The 21,129-nt window shown below is 49.5% G+C and overlaps 2 protein-coding genes across 3 annotated transcripts in view; both read left to right on the top strand.

Moving 5' to 3' along the window:
* LOC133358673 (glutamine-rich protein 2-like) overlaps positions 1-4,720 on the top strand; it is a 64,684-nt gene extending 59,964 nt beyond the window's left edge. For both annotated transcript variants that reach the window (XM_061577090.1, XM_061577089.1), the window contains 2 exons: positions 740-871; positions 1,871-4,720. In XM_061577090.1, coding sequence (XP_061433074.1) covers positions 740-871; positions 1,871-1,977 — 239 coding nt within the window. In that variant the 3' untranslated portion in view covers positions 1,978-4,720. The remainder of the gene's footprint in view (positions 1-739; positions 872-1,870) is intronic.
* Positions 4,721-12,142: 7,422 nt separating this feature from the next.
* Positions 12,143-21,129, top strand: part of LOC133358662 (inactive rhomboid protein 1-like) — a 42,823-nt gene continuing 33,836 nt past the window's right edge. Inside the window, 1 exon segment of the mRNA XM_061577070.1 lies at positions 12,143-12,278. The gene's annotated coding sequence lies outside the window, so the exon portion shown is untranslated.

Raw genomic sequence — 21,129 nt, 5'->3', positions numbered from 1 at the left:
AAGAGCCCGTGTCAGTACAGCTAAGTGGGTGTTGGTCACCCGTGTAGCTGAGTGGGTGTTGGTCACCCGTGTAGCTGAGTGGGTGTCCGTCACCCGTGTAGCTAAGTGGGTGTTGGTCACCCGTGTAACGAAGTCGTAGCTGAGTGGGTGTCCGTCACCCGTGTAGCTAAGTGGGTGTTGGTCACCCGTGTAACGAAGTCGTAGCTGAGTGGGTGTCCGTCACCCGTGTAGCTAAGTGGGTGTTGGTCACCCGTGTAACGAAGTAGGGTGTTAGTCATCCGTGTAACTACAAGTTGGTGAAAATAAAGAGTGTGCTACCCGTGAAGTCGTCTCCTGCCGAGTTACTACTTTACACAAACATGACTCCTTGTAAAAAAAGGTGTCAGTTTTGTTGCCAGATAACAGGGTAAAAAAACAATTATGACGTTCTACCTAATTAAATAGACTTTTTAATAAATGTTTTCTCCTACGACATCAGAGTGCAGCGCCACATTAAATACGCACTACGATGACAATAGTTTAAAGCGATTTGAAGCATGTTTTATTTTTTGGCGGGGGGGGGGGGGCAGAGCTTTGTGTTCAAAATCGCGTGACGTCATTTACGGACGGCCCCTTAACACACCTCCCGTTTAATTTGCCAGAGTGGCTAAAACCTTCTTTTTCAGTCCGTATAGTATTCTAACCCAGGGGTCATCACTCCATGGCGGCCATCTGACGTCACGTGTGTGTGTGGGCGCAGGGAACGTGCGGAGCGAGGAGGGAATCCAGCACCGGTCCCCCCCCTCCTCCTTCTCCGCCGTACATCAACCCGAGTTGGACACGACGTTCATCATGTCCAGGAGCAGTAGCGCCATCTCCAGCAGCTACACAGGTGAGGGGGGGGGAGGCAGGGGAGGTAGAGGTTTCAGTTGTATGTATTGGGTATAGCCCCGTGAGCCAATTCGGCTGTTGAATCGGGGGTGCAACCGCAACAAGCAAAAAATTAACCCGTAAAAACAAAGTTTTTCACTATAAATCCTTTATATGCGTGGCGGCTAGAGTCCTCTCGTCCTCTGACTTGAGATGGCTGCCACCTATGGGTCAGATGATTGCATGCAACCATTAAGCAATTGGTAATTTAATATAATTTTTTTGTCCTAAAAAGTGTAAAATTTAGGAAAATTTTTTTCACGAACATTAATTGTCACGCACAACGAGTCTGTGTGGAAAATGTCAGCTCGATTGGATCACGGGAAGTGGGTTGAAAAACGACCGAAAGATTTGCACGGTCGTAAGCGCGCAAGCACGCAAGCAAGTGAACTTAATATAAAGGATTTAAAAACAAAAACATGAACAGGAATATGACAATATCAAGAAGAGCCTTGCCTGTCATACACCAATGAAAAATTCTAGATTTGAAGCTTTCGTGACTGCAAGGATTCATATTCGTATGTTTTTTCGGTAAAGTCGTGTAGGTGAAAAATTTAAATTCAAATGAATAAAAGTAAAATAAAAATAAAATAAAAATCACGACGTTTCGGAGGCAACACAAGCTTCCGTCCACCACCGAAACGTCGTGATTTTTATTTTATTTTTATTTTACTTTTATTAATTTGAATTAAAAATTTTCCACCTACGTGACCTTACCGAAAAAACCTAAGAATACCAATGAAAATATTCGTTACGAAAAGTAAAAAAATAAGAATAATCGAAAAAACCCGGCCGGGTACGGGTAGGGTACGGGTACGGCCGGGTACGGGTACCCGTTTGCGACCCTGGTGCGGCCGGGTACGGGTACGGGTAAGGAATCAAAACCCGTTTGCGACCTCTGGTCTAGGGACTTGCTCAACGCTGCCACTCGATGCCTGCCGCTTCTTGCCCTCTGCCGCAGACCTGGGTAACAGGCCCGCGTCTCCGCTGCCCGCGAGCCCCCAGGTGTCCCCGGCGGCTCCTCCGGCAGGCGGTGGTGGCGGCCGACCCACGCGGCTCACACGGTGACTCCCGGACGGGCGTCTCTCGCGCTCTCCCGCGCCTCGCCGGGACAGGATGAAACGCCAACGCAGCCACCGCTACCGCCACCGCTATCACAGCCATCACCGCCACCGCAGCCACCGCCACCACCACCACCACTGCCACCACAGCCACCACCACCGCCACCACCGCCACCACAGCTACCGCCACCACCACCACCGCCACCACCGCCACCGCCACCACCGCCACCACCACCACCGCAGCCACCGCAGCCACCGCAGCCACCACCACCACCGCAGCTACCACCGCCACCACCGCCACTACCGCCACCGCTATCATCACCACCATCACCACTCTGATGAACCCACGGGGGCAGAAACGACGCCTAGGAACAACAACATGCAGCAGAGGGCGAGGGGGGGATACTCGCGAACATCAAGGAGGGAACGGACTCCCACGGTGGTTAGATGTTGACTACCTCGCCTGGTGTGCAGGAGGTCGTGGGTTCGATCCCGACCCCGACGCCCGCTGCTGTGTATTTGGAGTTTGCGTGTCTCTCTCTCATCATCGTCACGGAGGCTAGGAGATGTTAACTACCTCGCCTGGTATGCAGGAGATCGTGGGTTTGATCCCGACTCCGACGCCCGTTGCTGTGTATTTGGAGTTTGCGTGTCTCTCTCTCATCATCGTCACGGTGGCTAGGAGATGTTAACTACCTCGCCTGGTCTACAGGAGGTCGTGGGTTCAATCTCGACCCTGACGCCTGCTGCTGTATATTTGGAGTTTGCGTGTCTCTATCTCATCATCATCATCACGGTGGCTAGGAGATGTTGACTACCTCGCCTGGTGTGCAGGAGGTCGTGGGTTTGATCCCGACCTTGACGCCTGTTGTGTATATGTGGAGTTTGCGTGTCTCTCTCTCATCATCACGGAGGCGAGATGTCATATTTGATGGGGGGGGGGGGGGGTCTGACTTTTTGTGACGCCTTGTGACGATGGGGGGGGGGGGGGTCAAAAATCGGCCAAAATCGCGTGACGTCATTTATGGATGACCCCTCCATCGTAAAAAAAAAAAATTGTAAAAAAATCCACAAGGGGTTTGATTAGACAATGTGAGTTGTAACTTAATTTGTGTTTCGATTTAAAGCTTTCGTGACTTGCAGGGATTCATCTTCTTGGTTCTTTCCGTAAAGTCACGTAGAAGGGAAGTAATAAAATAATAAAAATAAAACATAATAAAATAATATTATAATATATTTTATTATGTTTTATTTTTATTATTTTATTAAAATAATAAAAAAACAATAAAATAAGACAAAATAATAGTATATTTTATTATTTATATTTTTATTATTTTATTAAATTAATAAAAATAAAAGATAATAAAATAATAAAATAGAATAATAAGAAATTTTCTCATGGTTTTTTTTATTTTATTTTATTATTCCCCTTCTACGTGACTTTCCCGAAAGAACCAAGAAGATCATTTGTGTTTGCGACGATGTTTACCCTCCAATAAAAATCCGTCCGCGGGTCTCGCTTACCCCACCAGAAAGGGCTGAGCTAGAGCCAAGCGTCAATGGGGGTATCATCATCATCATCAGTGCGGTGTTGATGGCCGCATCAACTTCCGTCCATTGCAAAACCACTCCGCCGCTATTCTACCGCGCGGCGTCCGACGTTTCGCTGCACGGTCCACGAAGTGGGCGCGTTACGCAGCGCGACCGCTCGAAAAATAACCCACGCGTCATGCCAGCGTCATGCTAGCGTCATGCCAGCGTCATGCCAGCGTCATGCTAGCGTCATGCTAGCGTCATGCCAGCGTCATGCCAGCGTCATGCTAGCGTCATGCCAGCGTCATGCCAGCGTCATGCCACCGTCATGCCAGCATCATGCTAGCGTCATGCCACCGTCATGCCAGCGTCATGCCAGCGTCATGCTAGCGTCATGCCACCGTCATGCCAGCGTCATGCCACCGTCATGCCAGCGTCATGCTAGCGTCATGCCACCGTCATGCCAGCGTCATGCCAGCATCATGCCACCGTCATGCCACCGTCATGCCAGCGTCATGCCACCGTCATGCCAGCGTCATGCTAGCGTCATGCCAGCGTCATGCCAGCGTCATGCCACCGTCATGCCAGCGTCATGCCACCGGGGGACGGAGGTCGCCCCAGGCAACCGCCGCCACCCACGCGTAGAACCACGTCGCACTCGAACCGAATTCATCGCTCCGTCTCCCCTCCCCATAGGGGGCCGTCCGTAAATGACGTCACGCGATTTTGAACGATTTTTGACCCCCCCCCCCACTCGTCACATGACGTCACAAAAAGTCAGACCCCCCCCCTAAAATATGACGTCACAAAGCTGTGCCCCCACCCCCCCCCCAAAAAACATTTCCATTTTGTAAAAGAAAACATGCTTCAAACCGCTTTAAGCTATCGTCATTGTGGAGTGCGTATTTAATGTGGCGCTGCACTCTGATGTTGTAAGAAATGTTGTTATAACAATTAGTGTTGTTATAACAATTCTACATTTATTTAAAGTTGCGCATTTTTACGTGACGTCACATTTCTCAAACCCTCCCCCTCCTCCTCGTCACACATCGTCACAAATATCTGACCCCCCCCCCGCTCCAAGGTGCGTGACGTCATTTATGGACGGCCCCAAACCCCCTCTCCCAGACGCGTTCCATTCCTCGTGAATGTGGCGGTCGATGGGCTCCATTGTTATCGCGTTGCCTATCGGGACAGGGCAGCCACGGCTGTGTGTCTGTGGGTGGGGTGGGTGGGTGGGTGGGGTGGTTGGGGTGGGTGAGGTGGGTGGGGTGGGGTGGGTGGGGTGGGGTGGGTGAGGTGGGTGGGGTGGGTGGTTGGGTGGGGTCATTGGGGTGGTTGGGTGGGTGGGTGGGTGGGGTGGGTGGTTGGGTGGTGGGGTGGGTGGGGTGGTTGAGGTGGGTGGGTGGGGTGGTGGGGTGGGTTGGGTGGTGGGGTGGGTGAGGTGGGTGGGGTGGTTGGGTGGGGTCATTGGGTGGTGGTGGGGTGGGGTGGGGTGGGTTGGGGTGGTGGGGTGGGTGGGGGTGGTGGGGGTGGTTGGGTGGGGTGGTTGGGGTGGTGGGTGAGGTGGGGGGTGGGTGGTGGTGGGGTGGTTGGGGTGGGTGGGTGAGGTGGGTGGTGTGGGTGGGGTGGTGGGGTGGGTGGGTGAGGTGGGTGGGTGGGGTGGGTGGGTGAGGTGGGTGGGGTGGGTGGGGGTGGTGGGGTGGGTGAGGTGGGTGGGGTGGGGTGGGTGGGGAGGTGGGTGGGGTGGGTGGGGTGGTGGGGTGGGGTGGGTGGGTGGGGTGGTTGGGGTGGGGTGGGGTGGGGTAGGTGGGGTGGGTGGGGTAGGTGGGGTGGGTGGGGTGGTTGGGTGGGGTGGTTGGGTGGGGGTGGGTGGTGGTGGTTGGGTGGGTGGGGGTGGGTGGGGTGGGGTGGTTGGGGTGGGTGGGTGAGGTGGGATGGGTGGGTGGTTGGGGTGGGGTTGGGGTGGGTGGGTGAGGTGGGTGGGGTGGGTGGGGTGGTTGGGGTGGGTGGGTGAGGTGGGTGGGGTGGGGTGGGTGGGTGAGGTGGGTGGGGTGGGGTGGGTTGGGGTGGGTGGGTGAGGGGGGTGGGGTGGGTGGGTGGGGTGGTTGGGGGGGTGGGTGAGGTGGGTGGGGGTGGGGTGGGGTAGGTGGGGGTGGTTGGGGTGTGGTGGGGTGGTGTGGGTGGTGGAGGTTGGGTTGGGGTGGGTGGGTGGGGTGGTGGGGTGGGGTGGGTGAGGTGGGTGGGTGTGGTGGTTGGGGTGGTTGGGGTGGGTGGGTGAGGTGGGTGGGGGGGGGGTGGTGGGGTGGGTGGGGTGAGGTGGGTGAGGGTGGGTGGGTGGGTGGGTGGGGTGGTTGGGGTGGGTGGGTGAGGTGGTTGGGGGGTGGGTGGGGTGGTGGGGGGGTGGGTGGGGTGGGGTGGTGTGGTGGGTGGGTGATGTGGTGGTGAGGTGGTTGGGGTGGATGGGTGGGGTGGTTTGGGGTGGGTGGGGTGGGTGGGTGGGTGGGTGGGTGGGGTGGGTGGGTGAGGTGGGTGGGGTGGTGGGTGGGTGAGGTGGGTGGGGTGGGTGGCGTGGTTGCGGTTGGGTGGGTGGGGTGGTTGGGGTGGGGTGGGGTGGGGTAGGTGGGGTGGGTGGGGTGGTTGGGTTGGGGTGGTTGGGTGGGGTGGGTGGGGTGGTTGGGGTGGTTGGGTGGGGTGGGTGGTTGGGTGGGGTGGGTGGGTGGGTGGGGTGGTTGGGGTGGTTGGGTGGGGTGGGTGGGGTGGTTGGGTGGGGTGGGTGGGTGGTTAGGTTGGGGTGGGTGGGGTGGTTGGGTGGTTGGGTGGTGGGTGGGGTGGGTGGGGTGGTTGGGGTGGTTGGGGTTGGGTTGGGGTGGGTGGGGTGGGTGGGGTGGTTGGGGTGGTTGGGGTGGTTGGGTGGGGTGGCTGGGGTGGGTGGTTGGGTGGGTGTGGGGTGGTTGGGTGGGGTGGGTGGGGTGGGTGGGTGGTTGGGGTGGGGTGGGTGGTGGGGTTGGGTGGGGTGGTTGGGTGGGGTGGGGTGGTTGGGGTGGTGGGTGGGGTGGGTGGTTGGGGTGGTTGGGTGGGGTGGGTGGGTGGGTTGGGGTGGTTGGGTGGGGTGGGTGGGGGGTGGGTGGGGTGGTTGGGGTGGTTGGGTGGGGTGGGTGGGGTGGTTGGGGTGGTTGGGTGGGGTGGGTGGGGTGGTTGGGGTGGTTGGGTGGGTGGGGTGGTTGGGGTGGGTGGGGTGGGTGGGGTGGTTGGGGTGGTTGGGTGCGTGGGGTGGTTGGGTGGGGTGGTTGGGGTGGGGTGGTTGGGTGGGGTGGGGTGGTTGGGGTGGGGTGGGGTGGTTGGGGTGGGTGAGGTGGGGTGGTTGGGGTGGGTGGGGTGGGTGAGGTGGGGTGGGTGGGGTGGGTGAGGTGGGTGCGGTGGTTCGGGTGGTTGGGGTGGTGTAGGTGGGGTGGGGTGGGTGGGGTGAGGTGGGTGGGGTGGTTGGGGTGGTGTAGGTGGGGTGGGGTGGGTGGGGTGAGGTGGGTGGGGTGGTTGGTCAGCCTTGTGAGTGGTGCCCGAGACAAGAATGCGAGCCTGCGGCTAGAGTTGTGATTCACGGGTGGCGATGCGTGTTCGTGGGTGGCGGTTCAAGCGGCATTTGGAATTCCCCCCCGAGGATTGTTTATTTTCACTGCTCGGCACCGCTGATGAGCTCCACCCGGGCTAGAGAGAGATACGCAGTTGTCCCACGGCGTAGATTTTTGGTGGCTTTCCGATGTTTTTTTTGGGGGGGGGGGGGGGTGGGGGGGGGGATGGTTCGTAATGGCCATGTCATAGTGCAGGAGTGGCTGGGGAAACTACGGCTTCTTCGTGGACCGCACATGGCCCCTGGACTTCACAGTTGGACCCGCGATGTTCGGCGTTTCGCTCCGCGCGCTGGTAGCTTCTCCAGGAAATGAATGGAGTAGCTCGCGTTGCTCTAGAGAAGAGAACGAGAGGCAGGAGAGTGAGTGAAGGGGGGGTAGAGCAGAGGTCGCAAACGGGTTTTGATTCCTTACCCGTACTCGGCCGCACCAGGGTCGCAATCGGCTACCCGTACCCGGCCGGGTACGGGTAGGGTACGGGTATTGGGTACCCGATTGCGACCTCTGGGATGAAGCCATGTTGCAGGTGCGGGTGGGTTGATTCTAGGAACTTGAATTGTGAGAAGAGACAAGACGTTGGGAAATGAGTGACACACGGTGACTCACCAGTGACTCACGGCCTACCCGTACCCGGCCGCACCAGGGTCGCAAACGGGTACCCGTACCCGGCTGGATACGGGTAGCCGGGTATCGGGTAGGGTACGGGTATCGGGTACCCGATTGCGACCTCTGGGGTAGAGTGAGATGGTGAGCTGCGAGGGGAGAGCTATGAGAGTGAGTAGAGGGGAGAGAGTGGAGGGGATTGGGATGAAAGAGGTAGCAGTGGAGGAGAGTAGAGTGAGATGAGAGAGGTAGGAGAGTGAGTGGATAGGGAGTAGAGTGAGATGAGAGATTGGAGAGTGTGTGGGAGAGTGTGGAGGGGAGTAGAGTGAGATGAGAGGGGAGAGGCAGGAGAGTGCGTGGAGGGGAGTAGAGTGAGATGAGAAGGGAGAGGCAGGAGAGTGCGTGGAGGTGAGTAGAGTGAGATGAGAGGGGGAGAGGTAGGAGAGTGAGTGGAGGGGAATAGAGTGAGATGAGAGGGGAGAGGCAGGAGAGTGCGTGGAGGGGAATAGAGTGAGATGAGAGGAGAGAGTGGAGAGTGCGTGGAGGGGAGTAGAGTGAGATGAGAGGGGAGAGGCAGGAGAGTGCGTGGAGGGGAGTAGAGTGAGATGAGAGGGGGAGAGGCAGGAGAGTGCGTGGAGGGGAGTAGAGTGAGATGAGAGGGGAGAGGCAGGAGAGTGCGTGGAGGGGAGTAGAGTGAGATGAGAAGGGAGAGGCAGGAGAGTGCGTGGAGGGGAGTAGAGTGAGATGAGAAGGGAGAGGCAGGAGAGTGCGTGGAGGTGAGTAGAGTGAGATGAGAGGGGGAGAGGTAGGAGAGTGAGTGGAGGGGAATAGAGTGAGATGAGAGGGGAGAGGCAGGAGAGTGCGTGGAGGGGAGTAGAGTGAGATGAGAAGGGAGAGGCAGGAGAGTGCGTGGAGGGGAGTAGAGTGAGATGAGAGGGGAGAGGCAGGAGAGTGCGTGGAGGGGAGTAGAGTGAGATGAGAAGGGAGAGGCAGGAGAGTGCGTGGAGGGGAGTAGAGTGAGATGAGAAGGGAGAGGCAGGAGAGTGCGTGGAGGGGAGTAGAGTGAGATGAGAGGGGAGAGAGTGAAGAGTGAGTGGAGGGGAGTAGAGTGAGATGAGAGAGATTAGAGAGAGTGGAGAGGGGGCTTGGAATGAAAGCTCGCTTTGTCTCTTGTGCAGGTGCCTTCACCCAGGTATGCACGGTGACGAGTTTTTTCCGGTTTCGTCACGTGATCTTCTTTTGGACCTCGGTTGTTTTTAAATCCTTTATATTAAGTTCACTTGCTTGCTTGCTTGCGCGCTTACGACCGTGCAAATCTTTCGGTCGTTTTTTAACCCACTTCCCGTGATCCAATCGAGCTGACATTTTGCACACAGACTCGTTGTGCGTGACAATTTATTTTCGTGAAAATGTTTTTCCAAAATTTTTCACTTTTTAGGAAAAAATAAATTTTATTTAATTACCAATTGCTTAATGGTGGCAGGCAATCATCTGACCCATAGGTGGCAGCCATCTCAAGCCAGAGGACGAGAGGACTCTAGCCGCCACGCATATAAAGGATTTATAGTGAAAAACTTAGTTTTTACGGGTTAATTTTTCGGCGCTCCGATTGCCGCTGAACTTTCTTTGCTGCTTCGTTTCGGTGAACGCTGGTCAACGTCTAATAATAGGTTTTTACCCTTTTTTCTAGTAATAGGTTTTTACTCTTTTATCTGGTACCAAAATTGACACCTTTATACAAGGGATCATGTTTGCAATAACCACAACACAAGTATTCAAAATGCAAACAAGAAGAGACAACTCTGATAATGATATGCACCGTCCTTGAAATTGATTGGTCCACACCCGAGACAGCTTTTCTTAGAGCCTAGTCTCACATGGTGTTGGACCAGATGACGCCAAAAGGCGCACAACTCAAAAATAGCGCACTATCAGAGTATTGAGAGCTCAGGGTAAGCATTTACATTATCAGAGTTGTGTTTTTTTGTTTGCATTTTGACTGCTTGTGTTGTGGTTATTGCAAACATGATCCCTTGTCGATTTAAAGCTTTCGTGACTGCAGGGATTCATCTTCTTGGTTCTTTCGGTAAAGTCACGTAGAATGGAAATAAGGCGCTCTTCCTCCTCCCTCCAAGCTTAAATAGACGCTCCAAGCCTGGGGTGTGTCATTCAGACGCTGTCTTCTCGACAGACCTGGTCTTCACCTGAGGACGGCTGCTTGCGTTGTGGCCGAAACGTCGTGAGAATTATTTTATTGTGTTTTATTTTTATTGTTTTATTATTTCCCTTCTACGTGACTTTACCGAAAGAACCAAGAAGATGATCCCTTGTATAAAGGTGTCAGTTTTGGTGCCAGATGAAAGGGTAGAAACCTATTACTTTATCTGGCTACTGGCAAAAGACGTCTCATAATGAACAAAGCTGGTCAACATGTCGTGCGCGCACTCTCTCCCGGGTTTGTAACAAAAATTTAACTTAAAACCGCGTTCCTCAATAAGGCACCAGCGCGCGGAGCGAAACGTCGGACATCGTGCCAAACAAACGCACCGTACGCAACACAAAACAGGAGTGCTTCTTGAGCAATCCAAGAGGAGAGAAATATTCATGCGGTGATTGCAGATTATTGTTGCTTAATCGTTTAGAGGCAAGAGTTTGAACTGTGTTCCAAACTGAAGCATTTGTATTGAGTTTGATGTCACGCCATCGTGCCTGTAATTGCATCGTGATGTGTCAATACTATTGATTTGAAATGGTAATAAAGATCTGCGAGTGAAAATGTTTTGCCGTTTCGATGTAAAGCTTTCGTGACTGCAGGGATTCATCTTCTTGGTTCTTTCGGTAAAGTCATCACGTAGAAGGGAAGTAATAAAATAATAAAAATAATACATAATAACATAATTCTCACGACGTTTCGGCCACAACGCAAGCAGCCGTCCTCAGGTGAAGACCAGGTCTGTCGGGGAGACAGCGTCCCTTCTACGTGACTTTACCGAAAGAACCAATAAGATATTCTTAGGTTTTTTCGGTAAAGTCACGTAGGTAAAACATTAAAATTACTAAAAGTAAAATAAAATAAAAATCACGACGTTTCGGAGGCAACACAAGCTTCCGTCTTCAGGTGGAACCGTCACAGCCACGACAGCTGTATCAAGTAGATGAGAGATTGCAGGAGCTACCACTCCGTTTATATAATGGTTGGAGAAGGGGGGGGGGGGTAAGGGCCAAATACAGCACACTTTTTATTCATATGGTAAGGTGAGGTTTATTGTTTTACCTACGTGACTTTACCGAAAAAAAAAACCCAAGAATATAAATCATTGCAGTCACGAAAGCTTCAAATCTAGAACCAATAAGATGTTTTGCTGTCTGCATGGATGGCAATGCCACCATCATCAGCCATGATCGAGCCACTGCTGGATGGAGACACATCTCCCCATTCTATGCCCGCAATGTGACAATCCACCAGAATCCCGACAGACGCGCCGATTTTCAACGCTCCATCTCCCCCCCCGGCCTTGATGGACATCACTGGGAAGAGCCACCACCACATGCCATCTGCAGATCGATTATCGTGCAGAAACTACAACGTTTATCCTGCAAAGTCCCATCACAAGGCGGGAGAAACAACCAAATAGACATCTTCTTGGTTCTTTCGGTAAAGTCACGTAGAAGGGAAGTAATACAATAATAAAAATAAAACATAAAATAATTCTCACGACGTTTCGGCTACAACGCAAGCAGCCGTCTTCAGGTGAAGAATGAGACACTGCCAAGCTTGCAGCTTATATATAAGCTGGGTTGGAGGTGGAAGAAGAGCGCCTTGACAAAAGAATGTGCATATCAAGATGAATTTAGCATATTCATGGTAAATGCGTAGGAATATGCTAAATTCCTCTTGATATGCATATATACACTACAATACACTACACTACTATGTACTACACTATACACTACTATACACTACACTATACACTACTATACACTACACTGTAGTGTATAGTAGTGTAGTGTATAGTAGTGTATAGTGTAGTGTATATTATAGTAGTGTATAGGCGTGTATAGTGTAGTGTATAGTAGTGTATAGTGTAGTGTATAGTAGTGTATAGTGTAGTGTATAATAGTGTAGTGTATAGTGTAGTGTATAATAATGTAGTGTATAGTGTAGTGTATAATAATGTAGTGTATAGTGTAGTGTATAATAATGTAGTGTATAGTGTAGTGTATAGTGTATAGTAGTGTACTGTATAGTGTATAATAATGTAGTATATAGTGTATAGTAGTGTATAGTGTAGTGTATAGTAGTGTATAGTGTAGTGCTGTACACGTGACACGGTCTGGCCGGGGTTGCCCCCCCCCCCTGACGCGGTGGGGTGCGTCACGTGACCCGCCCCCCCCTCGTGGTCTCGCTCGATGTGTGAACGAGGAAGAATGTTCAATGGCTGATTCGAAGCAGCAGCTGCAACAACAACAACAACCACCACAACCACAACAACCACAACAACAACAACACTGCATCAACATCGTCACGATCACCGCTGAGTAACCGGTGAGTCTCGTCGACATCGTAACTCGCCCTCGGTTAACACTTTGGATGGTAACCCGCTCCGCTAACTTTATTTTTTATTTTTTTATTTTATTTTTTCTACCTACGCGACTTTACGGAAAGCTGCAGAGTGAGTGGATTCCTGCATGTTTGTTATCACCCAAAGACGTTGTTGGTCGTTGTTTAAAAAATGTTTTTTTTTTTTAACGTGGGCGGGAAAGTGTCTCGCTTTTGTGTCGACTCAGCCTTAAATGAGTACCTGGTGCGGTGTGTAGTAAACATCGCCACTGGGGAGACAAAGGCGGCCGGGCGTGGTGTTGGCCACCCACCCACCACGTGTGCCGTGCCGGCCTTCATAGGTGCTGCTACTCGCTAACAACACTTGCCCCTACAGTCTGTAGAGGCTACACGGGGGATCTTTGTCTTTGTGTGTGTGTGTAGTTAGTGTGGTGTGGTGAGACTGTGTGTGTGTAGTTAGTGTGGTGTGGTGAGACTGTGTGTGTGTAGTTAGTGTGGTGTGACTGTGTGTGTGTACTGAATGTGTGGTGTGGTGAGCCTGTGTGTGTGTAGTTAGTGTGGTGTGGTGAGCCTGTGTGTGTGTGTGTACTGAATGTGTGGTGTGGTGAGCCTGTGTGTGTGTGTAGTTAGTGTGGTGTGGTGAGCCTGTGTGTGTGTGTGTAGTTAGTGTGGTGCGACTGTGTGTGTGTAGTTAGTGTGGTGAGTCTGTGTGTGTGTACTGAATGTGTGGTGTGGTGAGCCTGTGTGTGTGTGTGTACTGAATGTGTGGTGTGGTGAGCCTGTGTGTGTGTAGTTAGTGTGGTGTGGTGAGTCTGTGTGTGTGTAGTTAGTGTGTGGTGTGGTGAGCCTGTGTGTGTGTGTAGTTAGTGTGGTGTGGTGAGTCTGTGTGTGTGTAGTTAGTGTGGTGTGGTGAGCCTGTGTGTGTGTGTAGTTAGTGTGGTGTGGTGAGACTGTGGTGTGTGTAGTTAGTGTGGTGTGACTGTGTGTGTGTACTGAATGTGTGGTGTGGTGAGCCTGTGTGTGTGTAGTTAGTGTGGTGTGGTGAGTCTGTGTGTGTGTAGTTAGTGTGGTGTGGTGAGTCTGTGTGTGTGTAGTTAGTGTGGTGTGGTGAGACTGTGTGTGTGTAGTTAGTGTGGTGTGACTGTGTGTGTGTACTGAATGTGTGGTGTGGTGAGCCTGTGTGTGTGTAGTTAGTGTGGTGTGGTGAGTCTGTGTGTGTGTAGTTAGTGTGGTGTGGTGAGTCTGTGTGTGTGTAGTTAGTGTGTGGTGTGGTGAGCCTGTGTGTGTGTGTAGTTAGTGTGGTGTGGTGAGTCTGTGTGTGTGTAGTTAGTGTGTGGGGTGGTGAGCCTGTGTGTGTGTGTAGTTAGTGTGGTGTGGTGAGTCTGTGTGTGTGTAGTTAGTGTGGTGTGGTGAGTCTGTGTGTGTGTAGTTAGTGTGGTGTGGTGAGTCTGTGTGTGTGTAGTTAGTGTGTGGTGTGGTGAGCCTGTGTGTGTGTAGTTAGTGTGGTGTGGTGAGTCTGTGTGTGTGTAGTTAGTGTGTGGTGTGGTGAGCCTGTGTGTGTGTGTAGTTAGTGTGGTGTGGTGAGTCTGTGTGTGTGTAGTTAGTGTGTGGTGTGGTGAGCCTGTGTGTGTGTGTAGTTAGTGTGGTGTGGTGAGTCTGTGTGTGTGTAGTTAGTGTGGTGTGGTGAGTCTGTGTGTGTGTAGTTAGTGTGGTGTGGTGAGTCTGTGTGTGTGTAGTTAGTGTGGTGTGGTGAGACTGTGTGTGTGTGTAGTGTGGTGTGGTGAGCCTGTGTGTGTGTGTAGTGTGGTGTGGTGAGCCTGTGTGTGTGTAGTTAGTGTGGTGTGGTGAGTCTGTGTGTGTGTAGTTAGTGTGGTGTGGTGAGTCTGTGTGTGTGTAGTTAGTGTGGTGTGGTGAGCCTGTGTGTGTGTAGTTAGTGTGGTGTGACTGTGTGTGTGTACTGAATGTGTGGTGTGGTGAGACTGTGTGTGTACTTAATGAGTGTTGTGGTGAGCCTGTGTGTGTGTGTAGTTGGTGTGGTGAGACTGTGTGTGTGTGTAGTTAGTGTGGTATGGTGAGACTGTGTGTGTGTGTAGTTAATGTGGTGTGGTGAGCCTGTGTGTGTGTGTAGTTAGTGAGTGGTGTGGTGAGACTGTGTGTGTGTAGTTAGTGTGGTGTGACTGTGTGTGTGTACTGAATGTGTGGTGTGGTGAGACTGTGTGTGTGTGTAGTTAGTGTGATGTGGTGAGCCTGTGTGTGTGTAGTTAGTGTGGTGTGGTGAGTCTGTGTGTGTGTGTGTAGTTAATGAGTGGTGTGGTGAGCCTGTGTGTGTGTGTGTAGTTAGTGAGTGGTGTGGTGAGACTGTGTGTGTGTAGTTAGTGTGGTGTGGTGAGTCTGTGTGTGTGTGTGTAGTTAGTGTGGTGTGGTGAGACTGTGTGTGTGTGTGTAGTTAGTGAGTGGTGTGGTGAGCCTGTGTGTGTGTAGTTAATTCTAGAGGTGGTGGTGGGGGGGTAACGTGGCCTACGTACGGCGCGAAAGAAGTTTGACCGCGTGCGTTGTTATAGTGAGGCTCCGTCTCGAGGGGTGACGAGGGGGAGATGCTGGGGGTGGTGGTGGTGGTTGTTGTGGTGGTTGTTGTTGTGGTTGTTGTGGTGGTTGTGGTGGTGGTTGTTGTTGTGGTTGTTGTGGTGGTTGTGGTGGTGGTTGCTGTTGTGGTTGTTGTGGTGGTTGTGGTGGTGGTTGTGGTGGTGGTTGTTGTTGTGGTGGTGGTTGTTGTGGTTGTTGTGGTTGTTGTGGCGGTTGTTGTGGTGGTTGTTGTGGTGGTGGTTGCTGTTGTTGTGGTTGTTGTTGTGGTTGTTGTGGTGTGTGGTGGTGGTTGTTGTGGTTGTTGTGGTGGTTGTGGTGGTGGTTGTTGTGGTGGTTGTGTTGTTGTGGTGGTGGTTGTTGTGGTTGTTGTGGTTGTTGTGGCGGTTGTTGTGGTGGTTGTTGTGGTGGTGGTGGTTGGGGTAGTGGTGGTGGTTGTTGTGGTGGTTGTTATTGTGGTTGTTGGTGTTGTGGTTGTTGTGGTGGTTGTTGTGGTGGTGGTTGTTGTTGTTGTTGTGGTGGTTGTTGTTGTAGTTGTTGTGGTTGTTGTGGCGGTTGTTGTGGTGGTGGTGGTGGCGGTGGTGGTTGGGGTAGTGGTGGTGGTTGTTGTGGTGGTTGTTATTGTGGTTGTTGGTGTTGTGGTTGTTGTGGTGGTTGTTGTGGTGGTGGTTGTTGTTGTTGTTGTGGTGGTTGTTGTTGTGGTGGTTGTGGTTGTGGTGGTGGTTGTTGTGGTGGTGGTTGTTATTGTGGTTGTGGTGGTTGTTGTGGTGGTGGTTGTTGTGGTGGTTGTCGACCCTGGCAATATTCGGAGCAGTCTCCCCCCCCCCCCTCGTCTCAATAATTCTCACGACGTTTCGGCCACAACGCAAGCAGCCGTCCTCAGGTCATTTCAGACGCTGTCTCCCCGACAGACCTGGTCTTCACCTGAGGACGGCTGCTTGCGTTGTGTCCGAAACGTCGTGAGAATTATTTTATTATGTTTTATTTTTATTATTTTATTATTTCCCTTCTACGTGACTTTACCGAAAGAACCAAGAAGATGAATCCCTGCAGTCACGAAAGCTTTAAATCGAAATATTATATTATTATATTATAGTATTATATTATTTAAATATAGAATAACATTATTTTGATATTTTATTATTTTATTTTATTATTATATTATTGTTTCATTTTTATTATTTTATTACTTCCCTTCTACGTGACTTTACCGAAAGAACCAAGAAGATGAATCCCTGCAGTCACGAAAGCTTTAAATCGAAATATTATATTATTATATTATAGTATTATATTATTTAAATATAGAATAACATTATTTTGATATTTTTTTATTTTATTATTATATTATTGTTTTATTTTTATTATTTTATTATTTCCCTTCTACGTGACTTTACCGAAAGAACCAAGAAGATGAATCCCTGCAGTCACGAAAGATTTAAAATCGAAATATAATAATATTATATTATTATATTAGTGTATTATTTGAATATAGTATAATATTATTTTATTATTATTTTATCATATAATTTTATTATTTTATTCCATTATATTATTATTTATTATTATTTTATTACTTCCCTTCTACGTGACTTTACCGAAAGAACCAAGAAGATGAATCCCTGCAGTCACGAAAGATTTAAAATCGAAATATAATAATATTATATTATTATATTAGTGTATTATTTGAATATAGTATAATATTATTTTATTATTATTTTATCATATAATTTTATTATTTTATTCCATTATATTATTATTTATTATTATTTTATTACTTCCCTTCTCCGTGACTTTACCGAAAGAACCAAGAAGATGAATCCCTGCAGTCACGAAAGATTTAAAATCGAAATATAATAATATTATATTATTATATTAGTGTATTATTTGAATATAGTATAATATTATTTTATTATTATTTTATCATATAATTTTATTATTTTATTCCATTATATTATTATTTATTATTATTTGTTTCTTCCCTTCTACGTGACTTTACCGAAAGAACCAAGAAGATGAATCCCTGCAGTCACGAAAGATTTAAAATCGAAATATAATAATATTATATTATTATATTAGTGTATTATTTGAATATAGTATAATATTATTTTATTATTATTTTATCATATAATTTTATTATTTTATTCCATTATATTATTATTTATTATTATTTTATTACTTCCCTTCTACGTGACTTTACCGAAAGAACCAAGAAGATGAATCCCTGCAGTCACGAAAGCTTTAAATCGACATTTATTAAAGCTGTTACAATATTACACAGCAGGGTACACAACTCCCGGGGGCTAGAGGTCCCCTACTCCGAGTCCGGGTCCCTGCCGGCTTGCTCCGGTCTCTTTCTCTCGTGTCGGATCGTGGGACTTTGCCGACTCCACCGAGCGGAGAGAGATATAAGCACATCTACGGCTACTACCATTTGGTTCTTTCGGTAAAGTCACGTAGAAGGGAAGTAATAAAATAAAAAAATAAAACACAAGAAAATTTTATTATTATTTTATTTTATTATTTTATTATCTTTTATTTTTATTGTTTTAATAAAATAATAACAAAAAAATAAAAAAATATTATTATTTTATTTTATTGGTTTATTTTTATTATTTTAATATAATTTTAATAAAATAATAAAAATAAAACATACAAAAAAATAATATTATATTATTTAATTATGTTATATTTTTATTATTTTATTACTTCCCTTCTACGTGACTTTACCGAAAGAACCAAAGAGTTATTCCTGCAGTCGCAAAAGCTCCAGATTAAGATTTAACCTCTACGGCTGCTACCACCGGCTTCTCCCCAGACTCACCACTCGATCCCCTCTCTCTACCCCCTGGTTCCCTCTTCACCCTGCTAGTTGGTGGTGGAGGGTTTAACGACACAATTTATCTACGCGATATAAGCCCAAAACAACCTCTATCATTGGATGATATCGTTCGCGAAAGCCTACTACAACTACTACTACTACGTGTTGAATAAGCACTAACTAACATCAGAAATTCGTGGTGCTATGGAAGAGGATGAGGGGGGAAGGGTGAAATTCTGGTCTTCCGTCACTTTCTTTATCGCCACCACGTTTGGTTAAGGATTAATAATATAATCATTCTTGGACCGCAGTTAAAATGTGTGGCCATATCCTCGCCAGTGCAAACATGGCACTGTAATGCAAACCTGTGGGTGATGGCAGTGGAAGAACGGGCGAGTGCCAAACGGGTGGTTTAAATGTCGATTTGAAAGCTTCTTTCGTGACTGCAGGGATTCATCTTGTTGGTTCTTTCGGTAAAGTCATCACGTAGAAGGGAAATAATAAAATAATAATCAAAAAAATTAAACATAATCAAATAATTCTCACAAGAATTATTTTATTATGTTTTATTTTTTTTATCTTTTTATTATTTCCCTTCTACGTGACTTTACCGAAAGAACCAAGAAGGGTGGTTTAATGTTGTTTAGTTCACTGGTGAGTAACCGTTTGTCACTCATTTCCCAACGTCTTGTCTCTTCTCACAATTCAAGTTCCTAGAATCAACCCACCCGCGCCTGCAACGTGGCTTCATCCCAGAGGTCGCAATCAGGTACCCGATACCCGATACCTGGCCGGGTACGGGTAGCCGGGTACGGCCGGGTACGGGTACCCATTTTCGACCCTGGTGCGGCCGGGTACGGGTAAGGAATCAAAACCCGTTTGCGACCTCTGTTGACAAGGCACGCATGTATGTCGAACTTCTTTCGCGCCGTACGTATCCAACCGTGCGAGTCGTTAATTCTTACGCTGACAGAATGGACGGAAAACACGTGCACGGTTACGAAATGAACGTGCAAGAAATCTACGTTACCAGTTAACACGCGATTTGTTCACGCTCGAGATTTTTTTGATGCAGTGGGGTTTTGGCATCGAGTTTCAACAAACAAAAACTCAACTCTACTTAACGGGTTTTTCCCCCTTTTTTTTCTGGCAACAAAACTCTGACACCTTTTGCAAGGAATCATGTTTACATTAAACACAATACTTGCATCTTCTTGGTTCTTTTGGTAAAGTCACCTAGAATGGAAATAATAAAATAATAAAATAAAACATTATAAAATAATTCTCAGACCTGGTCTTCACCTGAGGACGGCTGCTTGCGTTGTGGCCGAAACGTCATGAGAATTATTTGATTGTTTTATTTTATTATTTCCATTCTACGTGACTTTACCGAAAGAACCAAGAAGATGAATCCCTGCAGTCACGAAAGCTTTAAATCGAAAAATACAATACTTGCAGTCAAATGCAAACAAAAAAACAATACTCTGATAATTTATGCATTGTCTTTGAAACTGATTGGTCCACACCAGAGACAGCTTCCTTTAGAGCCTAGTCTCATATGGTGTTCGACCAGATGACGCCAAAAGGCGCACAGTTCAAAGACAACGCACCACCAGAGTAATGAGAGCTCGGGGTGAGCAGCTACATCATGGGACCTCCTTTGCCAGTACCAACATATACTAATAGGGGTTTTACCCTTTTTTCTGGCAACAAAACTGACACCTTTTGCAAGGAATCATGCTTACATTAACCACAATACTTGCAGTCAAATGCAAACAAAAAACAATACTCTGATCATTTATGCTGATGCTGGGGGTGAGTAGCGCGCGGATAAGCGATCAATGCACGGGGGGAGGAGCGGTGGTGCAGCGGTTAACGCTACGCTGCGCTATGAACTTGGCAACCCGGGTTCGATTCCCGCTCACGGCCAACACCAGTGACGATTATCTGAACCGGTCCTGGGCCTCCCCTAGGTCGACTCAGCCTTAAATGAGTACCTGGTGCGGTGTGTAAACATCGCCACTGGGGAGACAAAGGCGGTCGAGCGTGGTGCTGGCCACCCACCCCCTCGTGTACCGTTCCGGCCTTCATAGGTGCTCGCTAACAGCACTTGCCCCTACAGTCTGTTAAGGCTACACGGGGGATCTTTGTCACCGTCGTAGCGAAAGCTTGTGCAACATTTCCCTTCTAAACCCTTATAGCAGCCCGGCTCCATGTGCAACATTACCCAATGTGGAAGTTCGGTTATAGCATGACAGGCGCGCGGTGGTGAGCCTCTGTTTGCCAAAGCACGCTTGCGGTTTCTCTGTCGCACTCTGTGAACAGGCAGGAGGTTCTCTAACCGGGAGCTCTCGCCCATTCAACTTCTGTTAGTTCCATCTCACTCCACTTCCCCTCCACGCTCTCTCCCACCGCTCCCCTCTCATCTCACTCTACTCCCCTCCACGCACTCTCCTACCTCTCCCCTCTCATCTCACTCGACTCCCCTCCACGCACTCTCCTACCTCTCCCCTCTCATCTCACTCGACTCCCCTCCACGCACTCTCCTACCTCTCCCCTCTCATCTCACTCTACTCCCCTCCACGCACTCTCCTGCCTCTCCCCTCTCATCTCACTCGACTCCCCTCCACGCACTCTCCTACCTCTCCCCCTCAATCTCACTCGACTTCCCCTCCACGCACTCTCCTGCCTATCCCCTCTCATCTCACTCCACTCCCTCCACGGACAGCCACTCTCCTAGCCTCTCCCCTCTCATCTCACTCCACGCCCCCTCCACGCATCTCACCTGCCTCTCCCCTCTCATCTCACTCCACTCCCCCCTCCACGCTCTCTCCTACCTCTCCCCTCTCTCTCACTCCACTCTCCCTTCACTCACTCTCCTACCTCTCCCCTCTCATCTCACTCCACTCCCCTCCACGCACTCTCCTGCCTCTCATCTCTCATCTCACTCTAACTCCCCTCCACGCACTCTCTGCCTCTCCCCTTTCATCTCACTCCACTCCCCTCCACGCTCTCTCCTACCTCTCCCCTCTCATCTCACTCTACTCCCCTCCACGCACTCTCCTGCCTCTCCCCTCTCATCTCACTCTACTCCCCTCCACGCACTCTCCTGCCTCTCCCCTCTCATCTCACTCTACTCCCCTCCACGCACTCTCCTGCCTCTCCCTTCTCATCTCACTCTACTCCCCTCCACGCACTCTCCAACCTCTCCCCTCTCATCTCACTCTACTCCCCTCCACGCACTCTCCTGCCTCTCCCTTCTCATCTCACTCTACTCCCCTCCACGCACTCTTTTAACTCTCCTCTCATCTCACTCTACTCCCCTCTCTTCACTCTCCTACCTCTGCTCTGTCATCTAGAGCCACTCCGCTCACTGTATTTTCATTCCCCACTCCCCTCTCATCTCACTCCACTCCCCTCCACGCTCTCTCCTGCCTC

This window comes from Lethenteron reissneri, chromosome 63 (assembly GCF_015708825.2).
Source record: "Lethenteron reissneri isolate LAM-NWPU_2019-01 chromosome 63, ASM1570882v1, whole genome shotgun sequence".
NCBI lineage: Eukaryota > Metazoa > Chordata > Hyperoartia > Petromyzontiformes > Petromyzontidae > Lethenteron > Lethenteron reissneri.
Note: the sequence above shows the minus strand (reverse complement) of the source record. Positions and strands in the feature narration are given on the sequence as shown.